The sequence below is a fragment of the Rhipicephalus sanguineus genome, chromosome 5, assembly GCF_013339695.2.
Source record: "Rhipicephalus sanguineus isolate Rsan-2018 chromosome 5, BIME_Rsan_1.4, whole genome shotgun sequence".
NCBI lineage: Eukaryota > Metazoa > Arthropoda > Arachnida > Ixodida > Ixodidae > Rhipicephalus > Rhipicephalus sanguineus.
This window is the reverse complement of record NC_051180.1, coordinates 138,419,287-138,436,799: the sequence shown is the minus strand read 5'-3', so window position 1 is coordinate 138,436,799 and position 17,513 is coordinate 138,419,287. Positions and strand designations below refer to the sequence as shown.

At 47.2% G+C, this 17,513-nt stretch overlaps 1 protein-coding gene across 1 annotated transcript in view; it reads right to left on the bottom strand.

The window, feature by feature from the left end:
• The window catches only part of LOC119394270 (F-box only protein 28), a 46,540-nt gene that overhangs the window by 12,331 nt on the left and 16,696 nt on the right, over window positions 1-17,513 (bottom strand). The window contains exons 3-6 of the mRNA XM_037661553.2: window positions 16,796-17,044; window positions 13,819-14,014; window positions 13,562-13,712; window positions 10,783-11,114 (exon numbers count right to left, since the gene is read on the bottom strand). Of these exons, the coding sequence (XP_037517481.1) occupies window positions 10,783-11,114; window positions 13,562-13,712; window positions 13,819-14,014; window positions 16,796-17,044 (928 nt within the window). The remainder of the gene's footprint in view (window positions 1-10,782; window positions 11,115-13,561; window positions 13,713-13,818; window positions 14,015-16,795; window positions 17,045-17,513) is intronic.

Below are 17,513 nucleotides of genomic sequence, written 5' to 3'. Positions count from 1 at the left end.
GGAAGTTAAATGGAGCTTTTGGTGGAGGAAGTTCGGTTATGCCCATTTCGGCTCGATGGAGTACTCTCGTTCCCAGCCAGCTACTGCTACGCTGAAAACCGCACTAGCAAAATCGTCCTAATGAGCTCAATTATAATTTTAAAAACTATGCACTTGTTTGCGTGGCATTTCACGCCCCGTAGTGTAAGTTTCGGTTGTATTTTTTCGGACATCAGCGCTACTCTCCACACCAACGCCTCGCCAAGCAGCCGCTGTGAAGCGTCGCGCGATATTTGTGTCTGTACGTGTGAGGCGCACGCACAAGCACTGTGACAACAATGGTGATTCCGAGCACTTCATCAACACACGAAAACACGTTTTTGTTGCTTTAAAAGCGACTGCACAGGCAAAAAATTGGACGTTTCGACGAGCGCAGCAGCGCTCCTTCTGCCCCATGTGGCAACCGTCGAAAGCTTGCACCGAGCCGTGTAGCACGGACACAACTCCATTCTCGTAATGCTCCATCAGGTAGTTAAATGCCGAACGGAGTGAAATGGAGTTCGGTGGTGGCCGTGTGACAGAGGTAAAGAGACAGTCAACGTCCGTTTGGAAGTGGCCCCTAGATTTTCAATATGCTTCACCTCATCACTTACCAGTATTGCGGCAAAGCTGCTTTTCAAGCTCCGCTACGGTCACAAATGTATTAACTCAAGAAAACGCTGGTTCCGATATGGAGATGAAAGATGTGGCAGAGTTGGGGGCTCAAGTAATGCTGTTTTGGACCTGAAATTCGGGCAGGAAGTCCGAAAAGTCGGACGCCGAAGCTTTTTAGCATCCGGAATTTCAGATGTTCTTATATATCGACGTCTACGAGGCAGATTTGGAACTCCGGACTTGAAGGGAGCACACCCTTGTCCGCCAGATCAGTTGGGCTTCCACAGAACTTGAAAGAGGAGGAGAGGCTGAGGAAATGGCATCTCTGCCTATCACGTGTAAAGTGTTGTCGGCAACACTTTGGTTGCAACAAATCATGTACATGAGTACAATTCGGCCTCTACATTGTCTCACTCTTGATAAGAAAGACAACTATGAAATATGACCCCACCAGCGCTTCATCAACCTAACGAAAAGAAACACTTTCATGTTGCGATCTCACAAGAACATACTTAGGGATTCTCTGCAACTTTTTCTGTAATTTCACTTCGAATTATTCGAAAAATGTTTGAGAAATATTCGAAAATTATTCGAAATTATTCGATTCGATTCGCACTCAATCTTTATTATTCGAATTCGCTTCGCACACAAAATTTTGCTATTCGCACAGCTCTAATTGCAGTTATTCCACATATGTATAATTAAGTCGCATGGCCTGAAGAATGTAGGGAAGCGATGTGGGGGTGAAGGCTGTGTATGCCGCCCTAAATAAGCTTAGTCGCATTAAGGTCGCAGGGGTCTGCGGTGGGCAAAGAAAAATGCGGTCAGAGGCATGTCAGTTGTTGTGCAAATTGTGTAGGAGTTAGCCGCAAATTTATCTTTCTTGTGTCCACATGTAGATCGGCCAGACTGGTCATAAAAGTTATTGGAGCTATAACCAAAACAACATTTTTGAAAGGTTGCACGTGTGCAAGACATGTCCAACAGGCAGGCGCGCGATTGCGACTATCGTGGCATGCGACTGGGACGTAAGTTTGCATCTGCTTACATTTGAAAATGTTGAACGGTTAACGTCCGCGGACCTGCGGTGCCGACATAACGAACGCGGAAAAAACGCGCCGTCACGGGAAGTCGCCGCGGTAACACACTGCGCGTTCGCGATGTCAAAAACGGTGGCGACCACAAACCACCACTCGAGTGTTTCACACACACGCCCGTGTTTTCGTTAAAGATGTAAGTCACCCCTTCTAAATGCAACAACTGCAAAATGTTTCATTGACTTGGCACCAAACCGCAACTTCTGTAGTTAGCGGCCGCCGACATGGCAGCTAGCGCTTGTTAGGCCTAGCGTGCGTGTTGCAACTTGGCATGCATCGCGAGAAGCTTGCCCTGACAACACGTAGATCGGGCGTAGAAGAGATCGCACTCGCGAGCTAAACCGAGGGCATCATGCGTGAAACGAAGTTTTGGTTAGCGATCGGGAGAACAGCCGCGGCAACTATTCTGAAAAAGTCTTTCAAGCTTGTTAAGTCCGCCTGTTGGTGGCAAAGGCGAAAGCTCAATTGGCTCAATCGCGTCTCGAAGCATTGTTACTTGCGGGGGAATCGAGGTTGCACGCGCGATATCTGCACTGTACGAAGAAACAACTATTTTCCCGACGGAGACAAACAGCGGTGACGCGCTCTTGATGTGGACGCGGGCGCTCGCACGTCGCGGAGCGCGCATGTCAAGCTGCCGAAGGGGGGCAAAGGCTTCTCCGACGGCCACGCAACCGCTCCCCCTCCTCACACCACGCACCTGCGCCGGGCTGCTGCCCCCCACAGCCATCCCTTTTTTTCTCTCCCCCCCCCCCCGCTCCTTCTTCGTTCGTTCCGCGTCCCCTCCTCCTTCGTGACGCCGTCGCCGCTGTCACCCCCGCCGGCGCATCTCCGCTGAGAAGCACGCTCGCTCCCTCACATCTCTGAGAACGTTCTGGCAGCCCGCATTATAACCGGTCTTTCATCTCGGGGGACTGCACAATAAGCGGTATGCGTATACATGGAGTTCTATGGGAGGGTAAACGGGAGTCAGAAAAAACCGCATTATAGCCGGTTTACGCTATAAGTGGTCTGAGCTGTATTATGCACATTTGTGCGTTATTCATGGCCACTTTACTTCAGACCATGCACGGGTGCGGCGAGTAGCCTGTTCGTTCAACGTGGCGAAGACAAGCATTCTGCAAGCAACGCGCACCCTACGTCTCTACGATGCTCTGACAATCACATTGTGGCGTCGATGCAGTGAACATTTAAGCTCCAAAAAGTTATTGCGGTCATCGCTTATTGCATTTTATGGCTTCTTAAATTCCAAGGCATAAGTTATCGTAGACGTACGTAGCTGCAGAGAACGGCGCCAGAAAAGGTTGCCGTGCAAAAGCCGACTACAAGGCTTCGTGCTGCCTCCTATTTCTTTTTTTTTTTTTTATTCCTCATTGCCATTCTTGCACCGAAGAAACGCCTGGAAAGCTCGCTTGCAGCGTCCAAAATCAGCGTGTGGTGCTCGCCAATCTAGGGTATCTTCGTCGCGAGTAAAGTGGAGCAGGGCACGCGCGAGCGCGCGCCTCTCTCGTGCTTTAGAAGGCCTGTTTTAACTTTTTTTCGCTTCGTATGCGCCATATTTTTATCGCGAGTGTGTCTGAAGTGTTCGTTGTAAAATTAGGAGGCTTTGAAAAATGTTCGCGGACGCAATTTCAATGGTTAGCATAGAAAAATCTAAGTGCACCGAAACATGGTTTTTCTGACCGATAGATCGTTATATCTGGGATCGTTATAAGTGGGTTCACTGCATACGCACATCCAATGCTCACAGCATCAAAGCGATGCCGCTCGCTGCAACTGCTGCAGACACAGACAAAACTGCAGTAGACGTGGTCATAGATAGCAACAACGCATTTCTGAAGCCACGTGAGTGGCCAGCGCACATAGATTGAAAACGGAACTACAGTCGCCGACCGATTTTTCGGACTCCAATAATTCGGACTTGTTGGATATTCCGGACTTCATAAATGCACCGCCAGGGGTTCCATAGACCTAATGGATTTTTTCAACCAATTTTTCGGACAAATTTGCACCTGAAAGTTGGATTTTTCGGACCAAATCACTCGTTTTGAGCCACGCCACCAGCCAATGCAAATGCCGCCATGTTGGATTTTCAGTTGACTTGGCGAGAATTGGTTTCCAAATGGCCGTTACCGCCTCCGAGATGGGAAAGCGCTTGCCGATCTCGGAGGTGAAGCCTGTTTTTTTTTTTTTTAACGTGTCAAGAGACGCCACTTTTTCTTTTTCAGTCAGCACTATCATCATCACACAGTACGGCGATGAGCGAAGCTAGCGGAGCAAGCGGCGAAGGAGTAATTCTTTGTTCATTCTTGTGTCTTGTTGGTTCGGTCGCCATTCCGCACGCATCGTGACATTTTGTGCTTCTCGTGTGTGCAGCGTCGGATTTTACGTGCTCGACGCCATGGCTCCACCATCTGCGCCATCGCGAGAGCCTGGTGGTGTGAAGAAACGTGGCAAGTACACGACCCTGACGTTAGAGAAGAAAGTAGCGATTGTCAAGCTTATCGAGAGTGGACGTTCCCAGCTTGATGCAGCCAAGGAATACAACCTCTCCAAGCAAACTGTGTCCGATTATGTGAAAAACCAAATCAAGATATTGACAGCGTTTGAGAACTCAAGCAACAAATTCCAGAAGAACGACAGTAAGGGCGTTCACCCAGCCCTTGAAGAAGCCCTGAAGTTGTGGTTAAGGGGAGACACGGGTATGGGAGGCCGAAAATTTTCTCAAAAACCGATTTTTTTGAAGTATTTTTTTTCATAATCATTAAGTTCTAAGGAAGCTGCTCCTAAAATACTATAGCTCTGTAATGCGTATTTGTCGAGTTATTGGGCCGCAAAGTCAGTTTGATGACCATTTTTGCTTCCGAAACCACCTCAAAAACGATCGTATTCAACGCCGCAGCGCGCGAGAACCGCGCCAAGTAGCGCGGCCATTTTGGTCTCATTTTAAAGACGCATTTTTCTATTATCTGTTCCTAGCAGAAGAACGTTTTTCGTCTAGCAACAACGCAGCTATCACGCATAAAGAAAAACCAAATACTCGCACATCATTGGTGCGTTTTTGTCACGTGGGGCAGTTCCCGGTTTCCCATTGGACGTGAAGGGATTCGTCTGCTAGACCGCGGCGTGCAAGCCGCCATTTTGCGTAGAGGCCTAACAACAGCTGTGAATTCGGTGCAATGGCAGGCGGTCATCGGAAGTTCCGGAGTGCTCATGTGTTCGGAAAAAAGCGAAAACGGCGTCCGAGAGCCCGCACCTTATCACCAGTGAGACCTTCTGCCGCCGAGAACTCGGACGAAGCAGGCTGTGCCAGCGCTATCACCGCCGCGGCACCCGCGATCGCGGACGCGATAGCCGCGTCCCATGATCACACGAGAGCTGTGCGCGTCGACACTCCCCTGGTTTCCGACGCTGAAAAAGTGGCCCTCGAGTGTCGTGCGAGTGATGTTCTCCAAGACCTTTCATCGAAGTCTGCCACACAACGCAAGCGGTCTTTTTTCCAAGACTCGGATGGAGCCGCAACGTCTGGTACGCCGTTCACCGTCGTTAGCTTAGAGTTGGTGAAAGAACTTCTTCAGTGTATGAAGTGCGGTGTGTGTGGCGGGCCTGGCAGAATCTCCAAGGAAGACCGCGAATATGGCATCGCCGCGAAACTTGTTCTGACATGTGACGAGTGCGGCAAACTGAAGACCGTATGGAGCTCGCCGAGAGCAGGGGGGGACGCAGCGCACGGCCCTTTTGAAATTAACGTGCTCGCGGTTCGCGCGGCAATGAGCACAGGAAACGGACAAACTGCGCTGAATGATATTTTTTCCGCCCTAAATATTTCACGGAGAGGCCTGCATACCAAGACATACCAGGATTATGTGAAATTGAAAATGAACCCTGCCTCGCAGAAGGCTGCCGCGCGCGTTATTGAGGACTGCGCGAGCACCGTGAAAACGGTGTATTCCGAACTTAACTTTGGAAATCCTGGTAACATCGCCGTTTCCTTTGATGGGACTTGGCTGACCAGGGGCCACTCATCCCATATTTGTGTAGGGACCGTGATTGAACTATTCACGGGTTATGTGCTCGACTTCGTCGTCCTGTCAAACTTCTGTTTGGGCTGCCAGCTAGGGCTGAAGGATGACAACTCAAGGTATGCCGAGTGGCTAGCTGGCCACACTTGCCAAAAGAATACCTCCAGTAAGCCAGGACAAATGGAGGTGGAAGCAGCACAAATTTTATTTGGCCGCTCATTGGAGAGACATGGGCTCCGCTACACGACCATGTTGTGTGATGGAGACAGCCGGGCCTTCAACAGTCTGCAGGAGGCACAGGTATATGGCTTCGTGCCAATAGAAAAAGAGGACTGTGTCAACCATGTGCATAAGCGCATGGGCACAGCACTTCGAAACCTCCTGCAAAAACAAAGAGCCAAAGGAAAGCCAAGCCTTGGCGGCAAGGGCAAACTGACGGGCGAGCTGGTCACGAAGCTCACTTCATATTATGGATGGGCTTTACAAAGTAACGAAGGAAACATAGAGGCCATGCATAATGCTGTCTGGGCAACCTTTTATCACGTAGCATCTACTGATGCAAGCCCTCAGCACTCTCACTGCCCAACTGGTGAAGAGTCATGGTGCAAGTACAACAGGGCTGTTGCCAAGCAGGAGACTCCTCCGAAGCATCGCTACAACCTGCCGGAGTATGTGGTTGATGCCTTGCGGCCTGTTTACACGCGCCTCTCTGACAAGAAATTGCTGGAGCGTTGTCAGCGAGGCAAAACGCAGAACCCAAAGGAGAGCCTGCACTCCATCATCTGGTCGCTCGTGTCCAAGAACAAACACGCGTCCCTTTTCACTGTTGAAGCTGCTGTGGCCGAAGCCGTCGCAAGGTTCAACGCTGGCAAAGGGAGAGCAGATGCTGCCATATTGAAGGAGCTGCACCTGCAGCAGAGTGTTGTGGCCGCTGAAAGATGCTCAGAAAAGGACAGTCGCCGACTAGTGGCATCAGAGAGGAAGCATGAGCATGCTAAAAACTTCAAGCATGCCATGAAAAGAAAGCGCACCAAGGAGAATGATGATGACTACGTTCCTGGTGGCTTCTAACATGGTTAATACACAGACTCACACCTTTTCTTGTTGAATATAAATGCTCAGCATGTTCCTAAACTTCTTTTGTCGTTTTCTCAAAACAACATTTTTCATCACACCCTAAGCCATTGCCCACAGTATCTTTTGATGTAGCAGTCGGATTTTGATAATTCTTGCAGCATTTGAAAGCTTATGCATCGATTAGTGCAACAAAACCAGAAAAAAATATGATATTTTTATTTAGAACAGGGATTTAATTAGCAACAAAGTTAAGCAACAGTTTTAGATTTCTGATTAGTATACTTGTTAAGGCCATAACTCTGGTATCAATGAAGCTAAAAATAAAATTATGGTTTTGTTGCACTCCCTGGCCTTCATAGAATGCTGTCATGTCAAATTTGTAACAATATTTTATGAGGAAGATGTCAAAAGGCTGGGCAGAATGCAAGTTTATGTAACAGTCAATATTTAAAAATCTAAAAGTGATAGCAAAAAACTAATTGCATATTTGTTTTCAGCTGTGAAAGATACATATTGTATTAAAAGTTCAGCTCGAAATACTGAAAATAAAAAAAAAAATTTTTCGGACCAGTGTCTCCCCTTAAAGGGATGCTGAAGTGGTTTTACAATTCGATAAAACTTTGTTGTTAACAAGGACCAACATTATTTTCGACGATGGCGTAATTTTTTTTCGCTGTTGTCGCAGCAGGAGCTTTAAAATACGCGAAAGAAAAGTTCATCTTGCTCCGCCCACGCGAACGCGCCGAAAGTGTGGGCGTGACCGGAACTTCGTCATCGTCGGTAGTTTTGGCCACGGTGGTAGAATAACAGGTCGCCTGACGCGCCGCTCCGCCAATGCGCCGCGCGTGTCACGGAGGTGCTCGAGTTGCCACCGCTTTTCCGCAAGGTGGCAGCAGGTATACTCTGGGCTGATATCTCCGCTCCGGCGCATTTGAAAGCATGTGGCCAGTGTGCGTCGCGAGCATTTAAACTGCAATTTGCATCTTTAACTTTTTAGAAAGAGTTCCGCGGTATATTTATTACACCAGAGAGGCCTAGAGCAAAACTAAAGAGTTGCCGTCGCTTAGAACGGACGCGCCACTAATGAAAGCATGCAACGCAACCAGCGTTGCAGCCGCGTCTCTTCCTTTCTGCGTGGTCATCTTCGATAAATGCGGAGGCGTCCGTGGGTGGAAGCGTCCGAAGAGCAAGAGCGTCCCTATGTGACGCAACCAGCGTCGCAAAGTCGCAATCAGCCTTCGAGCCATGATCACGGCCAGATCACTGTGGTCGTGATTAGGTGATCCCACGGCTTGAGATCCGCTCTGATGCGTCGCGTTTGTTGCGCTCTGTCAAACCAACGTGCGCGACCGCATCAGTGTTTCCGCTCACTTTGTAAACTGGAACCACGGCTGAAACCACGGTGGCTCGATCTGTGCCGCTGATGCGGCGGCCACCATGGGACGAAAATGCTTTGCTCCAGATTGCAAATCTGGCTACAAAACGTGCAAAGAAAAGCTGTGTCTTTTCTCCGCGCCGAAAGACGAAAAGCGACTGCAGTTGTGGAGAAATGCAATTCCATGGAAAGACCGCCAGCTACAGTCCTCAGACATACATACGATAACGTGAAAACCAAATGCTTTTTTTTTACTCTGTACACTCGCCGGTAAGAATTTTCACGGTTTCGAAAAAAAAAAAAAAAAAAAAATACGCGCACGTCTCTTGCAATCGGCACCCTGTGACAGTCATATCGGGCCTACCCGCGTCGATTAAAAAATTTTAAGCTTCATAAAGCCTGGCGCTCTTACTTTTGCCGTCGAAGCTCGCAGACAGCCACTACAAGCTAGTAAAAGCACAAACAACCGTTTAAAGCCACAAAATTAGCTAGAGAAACCGGTTTTTACAGCACAGCGAGAGCTTGCGGTGCGCGTCTTTCGGCCCCAAAACTCGTAGCGCACCTAGCGGCGGCCACGAGCAACTCGAGCAGTACGGCGACGCGCTCGCGGCGCCCGATGGGCCACCTGTTTTATTCTACCACCGTGGTTTTGGCGGAGCCCTGGCCTCCGTGACTACTTCTGGCTGCGCGCGTTGGTGGAACTGATCGCGAAGGCCATGCTTTTACAGAGCTGATGGCGCCGATGACGCGGCACACCGAAGTTGACGTCACCGCCTTCGCTCAGCAGTTCAAGAAGCCCTGCGGCTGCAGCCGCTGTTATTTTGCCAAGAAATGCCATTTGCGTTCACTTCTGTGAACTCTTACATTGGTTTTCGTATTCAGCAAGGATCAAACTATGATTACACATTCCAAAGTCATTTTTTTTAAAAAGTGCTTCAGCTTCCCTTTAAAAGGAGTTTGGCCAAGAACTTGCCCGTGTCGGGAGATTTGTTAAAAGAAAAGGCCGAGGCGTTCGCTCTTAAAATGAGCATCGAGAATTTCAAGTTTACGGACGGATGGCTGCGCGGCTTTAAGAGGCGCGGAATTTTGTTTAAAAAAGTGAGTGGTGAAACAGGAGCGGTAGATCAGGCTGTTGTGTCTGATTATCGTCTCACCAAGCTCAAAGCCTTGATCGAAGAATATGCTCCTCCTTCAGACACCTTCAATTGTGACGAGACGGGGCTATTTTTCAAAATGCTGCCGGATCACTCTCTGGCATTTTTGGGTGACCCGTGCACCGGCGGCAAGCTCAGCAAGGAGCGCATCACAGTGATGGTTGGTGCCAACACAACTGGAACAGAGAAGCTCCCTCTTCTTGTAATAGGAAAGGCGAGAAACCCAAGATGTTTCAGGGCAATGAAAACCCTCCCTGTCAAATATGAGAGCAATTCGAATGCGTGGATCACCCAATCTTTGTTCGAGCAGTACGTACGAAGACTTGACCACAAGTTTGCGCGTCAGCACAGAAAAGTCATCCTTTTCGTAGACAACTGCGGCGCACATGGGAGCGTGCCTAACCTTGAGGCCATTTGGTTGGAATTTTTGCCACCGAACACCCCAAGTGTGCTCCAGCCAATGTAGGCGTGAACGAATTTTTCGGACTGTTCAACTTTTCGGACTATTTTTCGGTCCCCTCCAGGTCCGAAAAATCGGTCGGCGACTGTACCATTTGCCACAACCACTGTGCACGAGATCGCGGTTGCTATCGACGCGGTCATGTATGGTGACAAAGAAACCGAAAGTATACACACATCTAACGCTCACAGCATCAAAGCAACGCTGCTTGCTGCAACCGCAGCAAAGACGCATTTCTGCATAGATACGCATTGATAGCATAGACGCATAGATAGCAAAGACGCATTTCTGAAGCCACGTAAGCGGCCAGTGCACACGGATTGATAACGGAGCTATCGTATTCCGCAACCGCTACGCACGAAACCACAGTCGCTACTGGCTACATAGCTCCGAAGGTACGCGACTAACACAGCGTTAGATTAAATGCAATGAAGTCGTAAAAAGGCACGAAGCGCCTCGGCGTTCCTGTCATTCGCTTATGACTATCGAGGAGCAAACTTTGGCACTTAGTTTTCAGTTGTCCTCAAGCGAAGCATTTATACACGCTTTACCACCAGCTGCCATTTCTTAGTGGTCCTTTCGCGTGTATCCCAGAAAGACATACGAGAGTTCTTTTTACAGAAACAAATGCTCTGTGCGTGTGTCATGGTTTGAAAATGGATTTCACTAGCTTTTTGGCGATACAAAGTTTTGGGTGATATGAATACTTTGCTGCTTCTAGAGATTCGTTATCACCGAGATTCTACTCTAGCAAGTACAGGTCAGGCAAGCTCGAAAAGGGTTGGTGATGTGGCTGCAGCACTGGGCATTGCCCTTCACGACATACTTTTCGCTTCGATTCCACTTCAAACCAATTTTCATTTTTTATTTGTTCTGTTTTTTATATGTGTGTCTTTAGCTGCAATTTCAGAGTAGTCTGAAGTAGTGAAGCGGTTCCAAACAGTGAAAATTACCAGCAACTCACCCTGCAGTCCGAAAGAGGAAGAGGCAGCCTCCTGGAAGTCGATGGGTGTGAAGTCGATAGGGGCACCCTGGGAGGGCCCCCCGCTAAGCGGAGTGGTCTTGCCGCAGGTGCAGGCCGGCACGGCGGGCGACTTGGAGCGCCAGTACTGCAACTCCGTCTTGCACCGGTTCAGCTCCTGCAGCACCGCGTTCAGCTTGCGCGACGTCGTCTGCAACTTCTGGTCGTAGTCGTCCTGGCGCGCCTTCATTTCCACTATGTGCCGCTGCTGGTTGGTTACCCGCCGGCGCGTCAGCTTCAGCTCTCGACGCAGCGCCAGCACCTGCCCGCTGTTTCTGTTTGTCGATGAAGAAAAAGGCATCATTATGGTTCAAGGAGCGTGTGTGCGCCTGTCTACTTCTACTCTGGTGTTTTGTCTCAAGCGCAGTTTAAGTTCACATAATACAGTGAACTCCCGGTAAGACGAACTCGGTTAAGACGAATTCTCGTTTATACCGAACAACACAGGACCACTTGTTTGGTTTCCCATAGACTCAATGCAAAAAAAATTCGCTTAAGACGAACCAACTCTACTCTTCTGTTAAGACGAACCTTCGCGGTGATCGACAAGCGCGCGTGCGCAAAGCGAACACTGCAGTTTTGGTGGGGCATTCAGGCGACCAAGAAAAAGCAAAAAAGATTTTAAAAAAGCGCTTCCTGTAGCAAAGACGCGAACCAAAAAGACCGGTCAGCGCATAAAGCCGGTGTCCCCCCTCACCCCCAGCCTGTGGGTGGGGGAGGTGCGGGGCTTTATCAGCAAAGCAAGCAACAAAAAGACTAGGGGGATTTAAAACTGGGACCCCCAAGCCATTGCGTCTTTTTGTATCCCCCCCTCCTCCCCGTTCTTCGGTCTCCCTCCCAGCTGGAGTACGAAGGAGAACAGAAGAACACAAGAGCTTGGCTTGGGGCCCCTCCGCCAAAAAAAAGAAAGCGACAACATCACAATCGAGTACCAAACCGAAACCAGGATTGCGGCGATTGTCATCGCCATCACACAATGGCGGCTGAGCACATGTATTTTTTGTGGTTGGTTCGCGTAGGACCTGTGCGCGTTGTATCTGTTCCCAGTGAAGTGCAAATTGTGATGAGCAATCTTGATTGTGGAAGCGCACGACAAAGGAAGGCTATTTTGCACAGTGAATATAGCTGCGTCGTGTCTTTTGTGTGTGCGCGAGGCTTGTGACCGTGAGTAGCGCGATGGGATATCTCCAGCTGCACGTCGATCAGGAAAAGTTACTACGGGTCGAAAACGGGAAAATATCCGGACCTCGAAGAAAACCTTGCAGACTTTCTTAAGCAACTCAGCGTATAATGACTTTGTCAAGGCAACAGCACGCGACCGAGGCGTATCCAGAAGTGATCTTAGAGCCAGCAAAACAGGCTCACAGAAGAAAAGGAACTGCCAGGACAATAAATTTTGCATTCTTTGAGGAAAATGGTGCATGTCTCTTAATTTTTCTAATCGTCAACATAGAAGTGTGTTACAGTTTTATCATTAAAATGTGGTAGCAAATATCTTCATGAGCACTTTTATTTTTGAACACGCGAAATCGGGTGCCCTAAGATTCGTGTAAATACTCTAATTTAAGGCATAGTTTTTATCTAGATGAGCCAAATAAATGCCTTTTCTTGTCTTTTTGCCCATATTGTAAGTCTACTCCATTCAGCGTTTTCAAGTAACATATTTGGATGCACTTGGCATATTAGCATGTCTCTTTTTGAGGGCACTTCTGATAAGCCGAACTCCTGATAAGACGAACAGATGACCGCGGTCCCTTCGAGTTCGTCTTAACGGGAGTCTACTGTATAATCATTAAGGGTTTTAATGGTAGGGTTTAAACGGACACCAAAGAGGAAAATGATTTAATACTAAAAGCAGCACTCATGCTGCAAGAAGGTGCTCGGTAAGGCAGAAAACATGCAAGAACTATGGGTGGCAACGCCACCATTGAGGATCCCACTCCAAGTTCCCGCAACATCATAAATTTGGAACGCGCCTGCTAGGGCCCACATAATTATTCACCGGCAAAAATGAATTGCATTGCATTCTAAAAGGGCCAGGGACTTAAAGGGGCCCTCTAACACTATTCAAGCCCACATTTTTAACTTGCGGGTTGCGTAGACTTGAAGATGGACAGATTAGTGCAGCAAGAATGGCAGCGATGGGGGCACGCAGCCTGAAGTTATTCAGCCTAGAAAATTCAAAATACAAAAGAAAAAAGGGCCTACCCTCAACTTGATCTTCACGGTGTCATGTGTGAGCACGTATCACTCGCCACTAACGTTGCAAGGTGCCGTCCAATCTTGCTTAGCGATTACTTACTAAGAGCATTAAAAAAGTGATTTAATAAGCTTGGCCCAGAACCAACCTTTCTCCTGATCACCCAGTGATGTCCAGAGTGATCCAGCTAGCAAAGATTCTCATGAGCAGAGCTAGATTTCCCAAAAGCTTTCTACAGTGGCAGTGTAGTAATTTCTGTAAACAGCGTTGGGTACCAGCATGGTGCACTCTGTCATCAAAAACGCATGCTGCTTTTCTGACTGAACCATGCACAGGAGAAAAGACACAGCAAGAGAAGCTAGCAGTTATTTACTTGAACGATAATCGCTGCCACCTTTAAGGGGGGCAAACGAGCAAAGGCAGACAAGCGAACTTGCTTTATAGGGAGATGATCGGTCCATTATGGTCTACACCACCAACACACAAACACAAAGCAGTCGCAACACGAAATGTCGAACTCACTTCTTCATGCTTTCCCTCAGCTTTCGTAGGCGTTTCTTCACTGTTGGGTTGACTGGAGGCGGCTGAGGAGACTGGGGTGCACTGGACAGTGAGCCCTGCGTGCTTGTACACGGCGGCGCCTCCATCAGCGATATCTGGCTTTTCAAGCTAGCTGTGGAGCAATGGGAAAGACCCGACAATTAAACCATTGCTTGTCTGATGTTTCTCGTAGAAACTTGAGACGTAAAGGAGGAAGCGGGAAATGGAAGTGTGCTCACGAGAGTAAGAAGAAGGGTAGTCGAGGAAGTCGGCTGCGAAGTAGCTGATCTCGGGCAGCGTGGGCTCAATGTGCTCCTTGAAGTACTCCATGGCCATGGTGGTCAGGTCAAAGAGCTCATCCGTCACCTTGTAGGCACGGCTCAGCGTGGGCGTCACCTCCACGTACCTCAGGATGCGGTGCACTTCGTCCAAGATCTGAGGAGGACACCCAGAGACAGCAGAGTTGGTATATACAAAGACCGCACACGCAAGTTGGAGGCACGAACGGCAGCACCAAACTTATGTGAGACGACCAGTACACCTAGGATATACCTTGCATCATTTGCCCAATTAGCATGTAACAAAGCAAAAATAAATAAACGAAACACAAAAGACAAGTAAGCGAAAAATGCAGGCACTTGCAAGCCCAAATTATATTCAATGTATGCAAGTACAATAATTTATAAATGCAAACAATAAAACACGCAAAAAGAAATAAAAAGACAATTTTGCATGCACAAACAGATTTCTATAAGCTTATACTCATTTCCATCGGCTAATTACGATTGAGGTCATGCCAATTACCTAAACACAAAAAAGCATGGTTTTCTTTTTTTCTTTTTAACACAGCTTAGGATAAGAACTTGGACTTACACACACACTTTCATTTTCCTAATTTCGCATACCTCCATGACAACCCGCGTTAGCTAACTGCAAGACCCACCCAAAATGGGTGCATTCTCTTCTCAGCAGGCTTCTGGGTACTATAACATACATAGTATCTTGTAGCACAATCAACATGCGACATTTTCTTTAGCAAAGAATAAGCACTTGGAAGTCCCTCCAGCACATCATTCATATGTAAACACTCACTAGGGATGGGCGAATGGCAAATTTGAGGTTCGAAGCGAATCCAAAGCGAATAGTGATTTGGTCGAATAATTTCGAATCGAATAGTTCGTATAGTATATAGCGCATTTTATTATGAAAAATGAGCGTTTTTATCATGACCCTTGCACAGTATTTTTAAGAATTGGAACTAGGTATGAGCGAAAGTCACTTTTTTGGTTTGAAACGAAGTGGAAGCAACCTTGAATAGTATCAAGATTTGAATAGCAGTAGGGTGCAAGTTATAAGTGGCACAATATGTTACAATTTAAAAATTACTATACTTAGCCCATATAACACGATTTAAACTTAAAAAAAAAAAGTACACTTAAGCTTGAAGTGTGGCTTCGCGGCAGTGCAGATTTCTCCTGTAAAGGTGGTTTCACGGTAGAGCAACCTGACGCTGCAGTGAAACCACCTTTACAGGGGGTTATGTGTGGTCAAACATCCACATATTCGTTCATTTCGAATACTTCGAAATTCCGAATAATATAAATTCGTATCCAAGTGAATTCGAATACTGTAATATTTGTTCAGATATTTGAAACACCCGAATATTCGCCCATCCCTAGTAAACACTGTTTACGGTTTGCAGTGGCTTGAAGGGTAGCCATCCTGCGCTAAATTAAAATCAATGCGCATAGAAGCTCGAAAATAACACAAGATAAAATTGTCGCGTGCCAGCGTGCCTCCGCAGACTTCATCATCCTCGCTGCATCGGCACGCTGGCACGCGACAAAATAAAGACGACTTGTCTATGTATTATCATGAGTTCCTCATCAAAGCAATGACTTTCCAGCCTGAAGAAAGCATACTGAACCATCAATAATGGAAGCCACACGCAGACCTGGTAGAACCGACATTTTGGTTAAACCAATTGTGACTCTCTATGCTCTAATGAAGAAAAAAAGAAAAAGAATCTTGCCACTAGAGATGATGCTGGCTCTGATGGAAGTGTCCCATCCGAAATTATGCCAATCTAACATCATGAAACTGAAGACAATAGAAACAGAAGTATGTGCATGACTTGGCCAGGGGTGCAACAGCCGAATTAGGATTTCGAGCAATTTTTGAAGCAGCAAAATGTTGCTTTTGGCGCACGAAAATCTAAATTTGGAGCAAGTTACGGGAAAAAAAAAAAACTTTTTTCTGGCCCGAAATCACAAATTTAGAGCAGTACAACAAATAAGACTTACTTTTAGAAATGAAAAATATATGTGCAAACTGTAGCATCAGCTAACTCGTGCACAGTGCACTTGAGCACTGCTATTTCAATAAAAGCAGTCTGTTGAACCACCCCACAGTGCAAGCAATGTCGAAGTCCACATTAGCATTTGCACAGCCTGTCAAACCATTTGACAAGCGCTGCATCTGCTATTGTGAATCTGCCAACATGGTGACCTTGAAATTCGGGAGATTCGTGAAGCAGGAGCGAAAAGATAAAACTGGCATACGTTTTTGTTTATTGTTTCTCGGGCCGCAGAACTGTCATACACCGCTCTGAATGATTGCCAGTAATTTTTTCAGATGTCAGCAATCGCACTAGTACTTGTTAGTAAATGGCGTGTGCACGTGTGAGTAATTAAGGAACAAAATGTGCTGTGTCCCGTGACACCGAGTACTAGTAACCCTCCTGTATCATAATACGCTTCTCCGTACAGCAAAGGTGTACTGTGGCAAAAGTGGCTTAAAAAGCGTTCTGCACATGATAGGACAAGCACAAAAAGGTTTAGAACTGCTGTCCCTTTTTTTCTTTTTCTTTTCACGGTGTGATTAGGGTATAGTGAACTAGTAGTTAGGGTTATGGTCTGCACATCTGGATTGAATTGGATGATGATGCACAAACTGCAGGCGATTAACGCATTTTCAATTTCTCGATAAAATTGGCAATATTGAGAACATTTTGTGGCTGGTCAGGTATTTTGGCACAGCGTGGTGCAATTTCAACAAACTTCATGGTTTTGGCTCAGCTTGGTGCAAAATTAAGGAACTGTGTCAAATTGGTGCAGCTGTTGCACCCCTGCTTGGCCCTATATTGTCATGTATGCATTATGTGACCGAAAGCATACATTATGTGACCGAAAGTAGTGACTAGCCTAAACAGCGTACCTCCCCTGGGAAGAAGCAGCAGTGCTTTCGCTCAATGTGCTTCCCAAAAGTCATCTGCAGCAGGGTCAGCCGCATGTGCACCGTCTCGATGATGTCACACTCGCGTGAGAGCGGGTGCTTGCGGCGCGCTGACTCCCGTCGTGGCATCTGCGCCTTGATGGCCTGAAAGCGCTGTTGCATGGAACACCGCAGCCGCACAAACTCCGAGTTGAGCAGTCCAGATGCCGCATTGTTCAGGTGGTGGCACACCTGAAATGAATAATGTTTGTTTCTGGACACTCCACTACAATGGACAAAGATGGAGAGAGCTTCCCTGTGTCCAAGTTAAAAATTTATTAAAGAGCAAGGGGCACTTCAAACATTTCGCCCTAGGAAAAAGAGTTGTAATGTCCACCCCTTCAAAACAGTAATTTTTTTTAATGCAAAGCATTGAAGAATGAGATCACAGGTACAAATATGTTCCAAAAACCACGATGAAGTTCTCAAAACAGGTTACTTTTCACTTGCAACATGAAACTGCACCAACATGTAAAATTCAGTCTGCTCAAGACAAGCAGTGTCCTAAATGCAAGCATTTTTAAATTAAAAGGTGTTTCACAGGCACATAAAAATAAAAGCATAGTGGTGCACTTATAAAATACAGTAGATTGTCGTTAAATAGAACCTGAAGGGACCAAGAAAATATGTTCCGTTTAACAAGAGTTCCGTTTACCGAGAG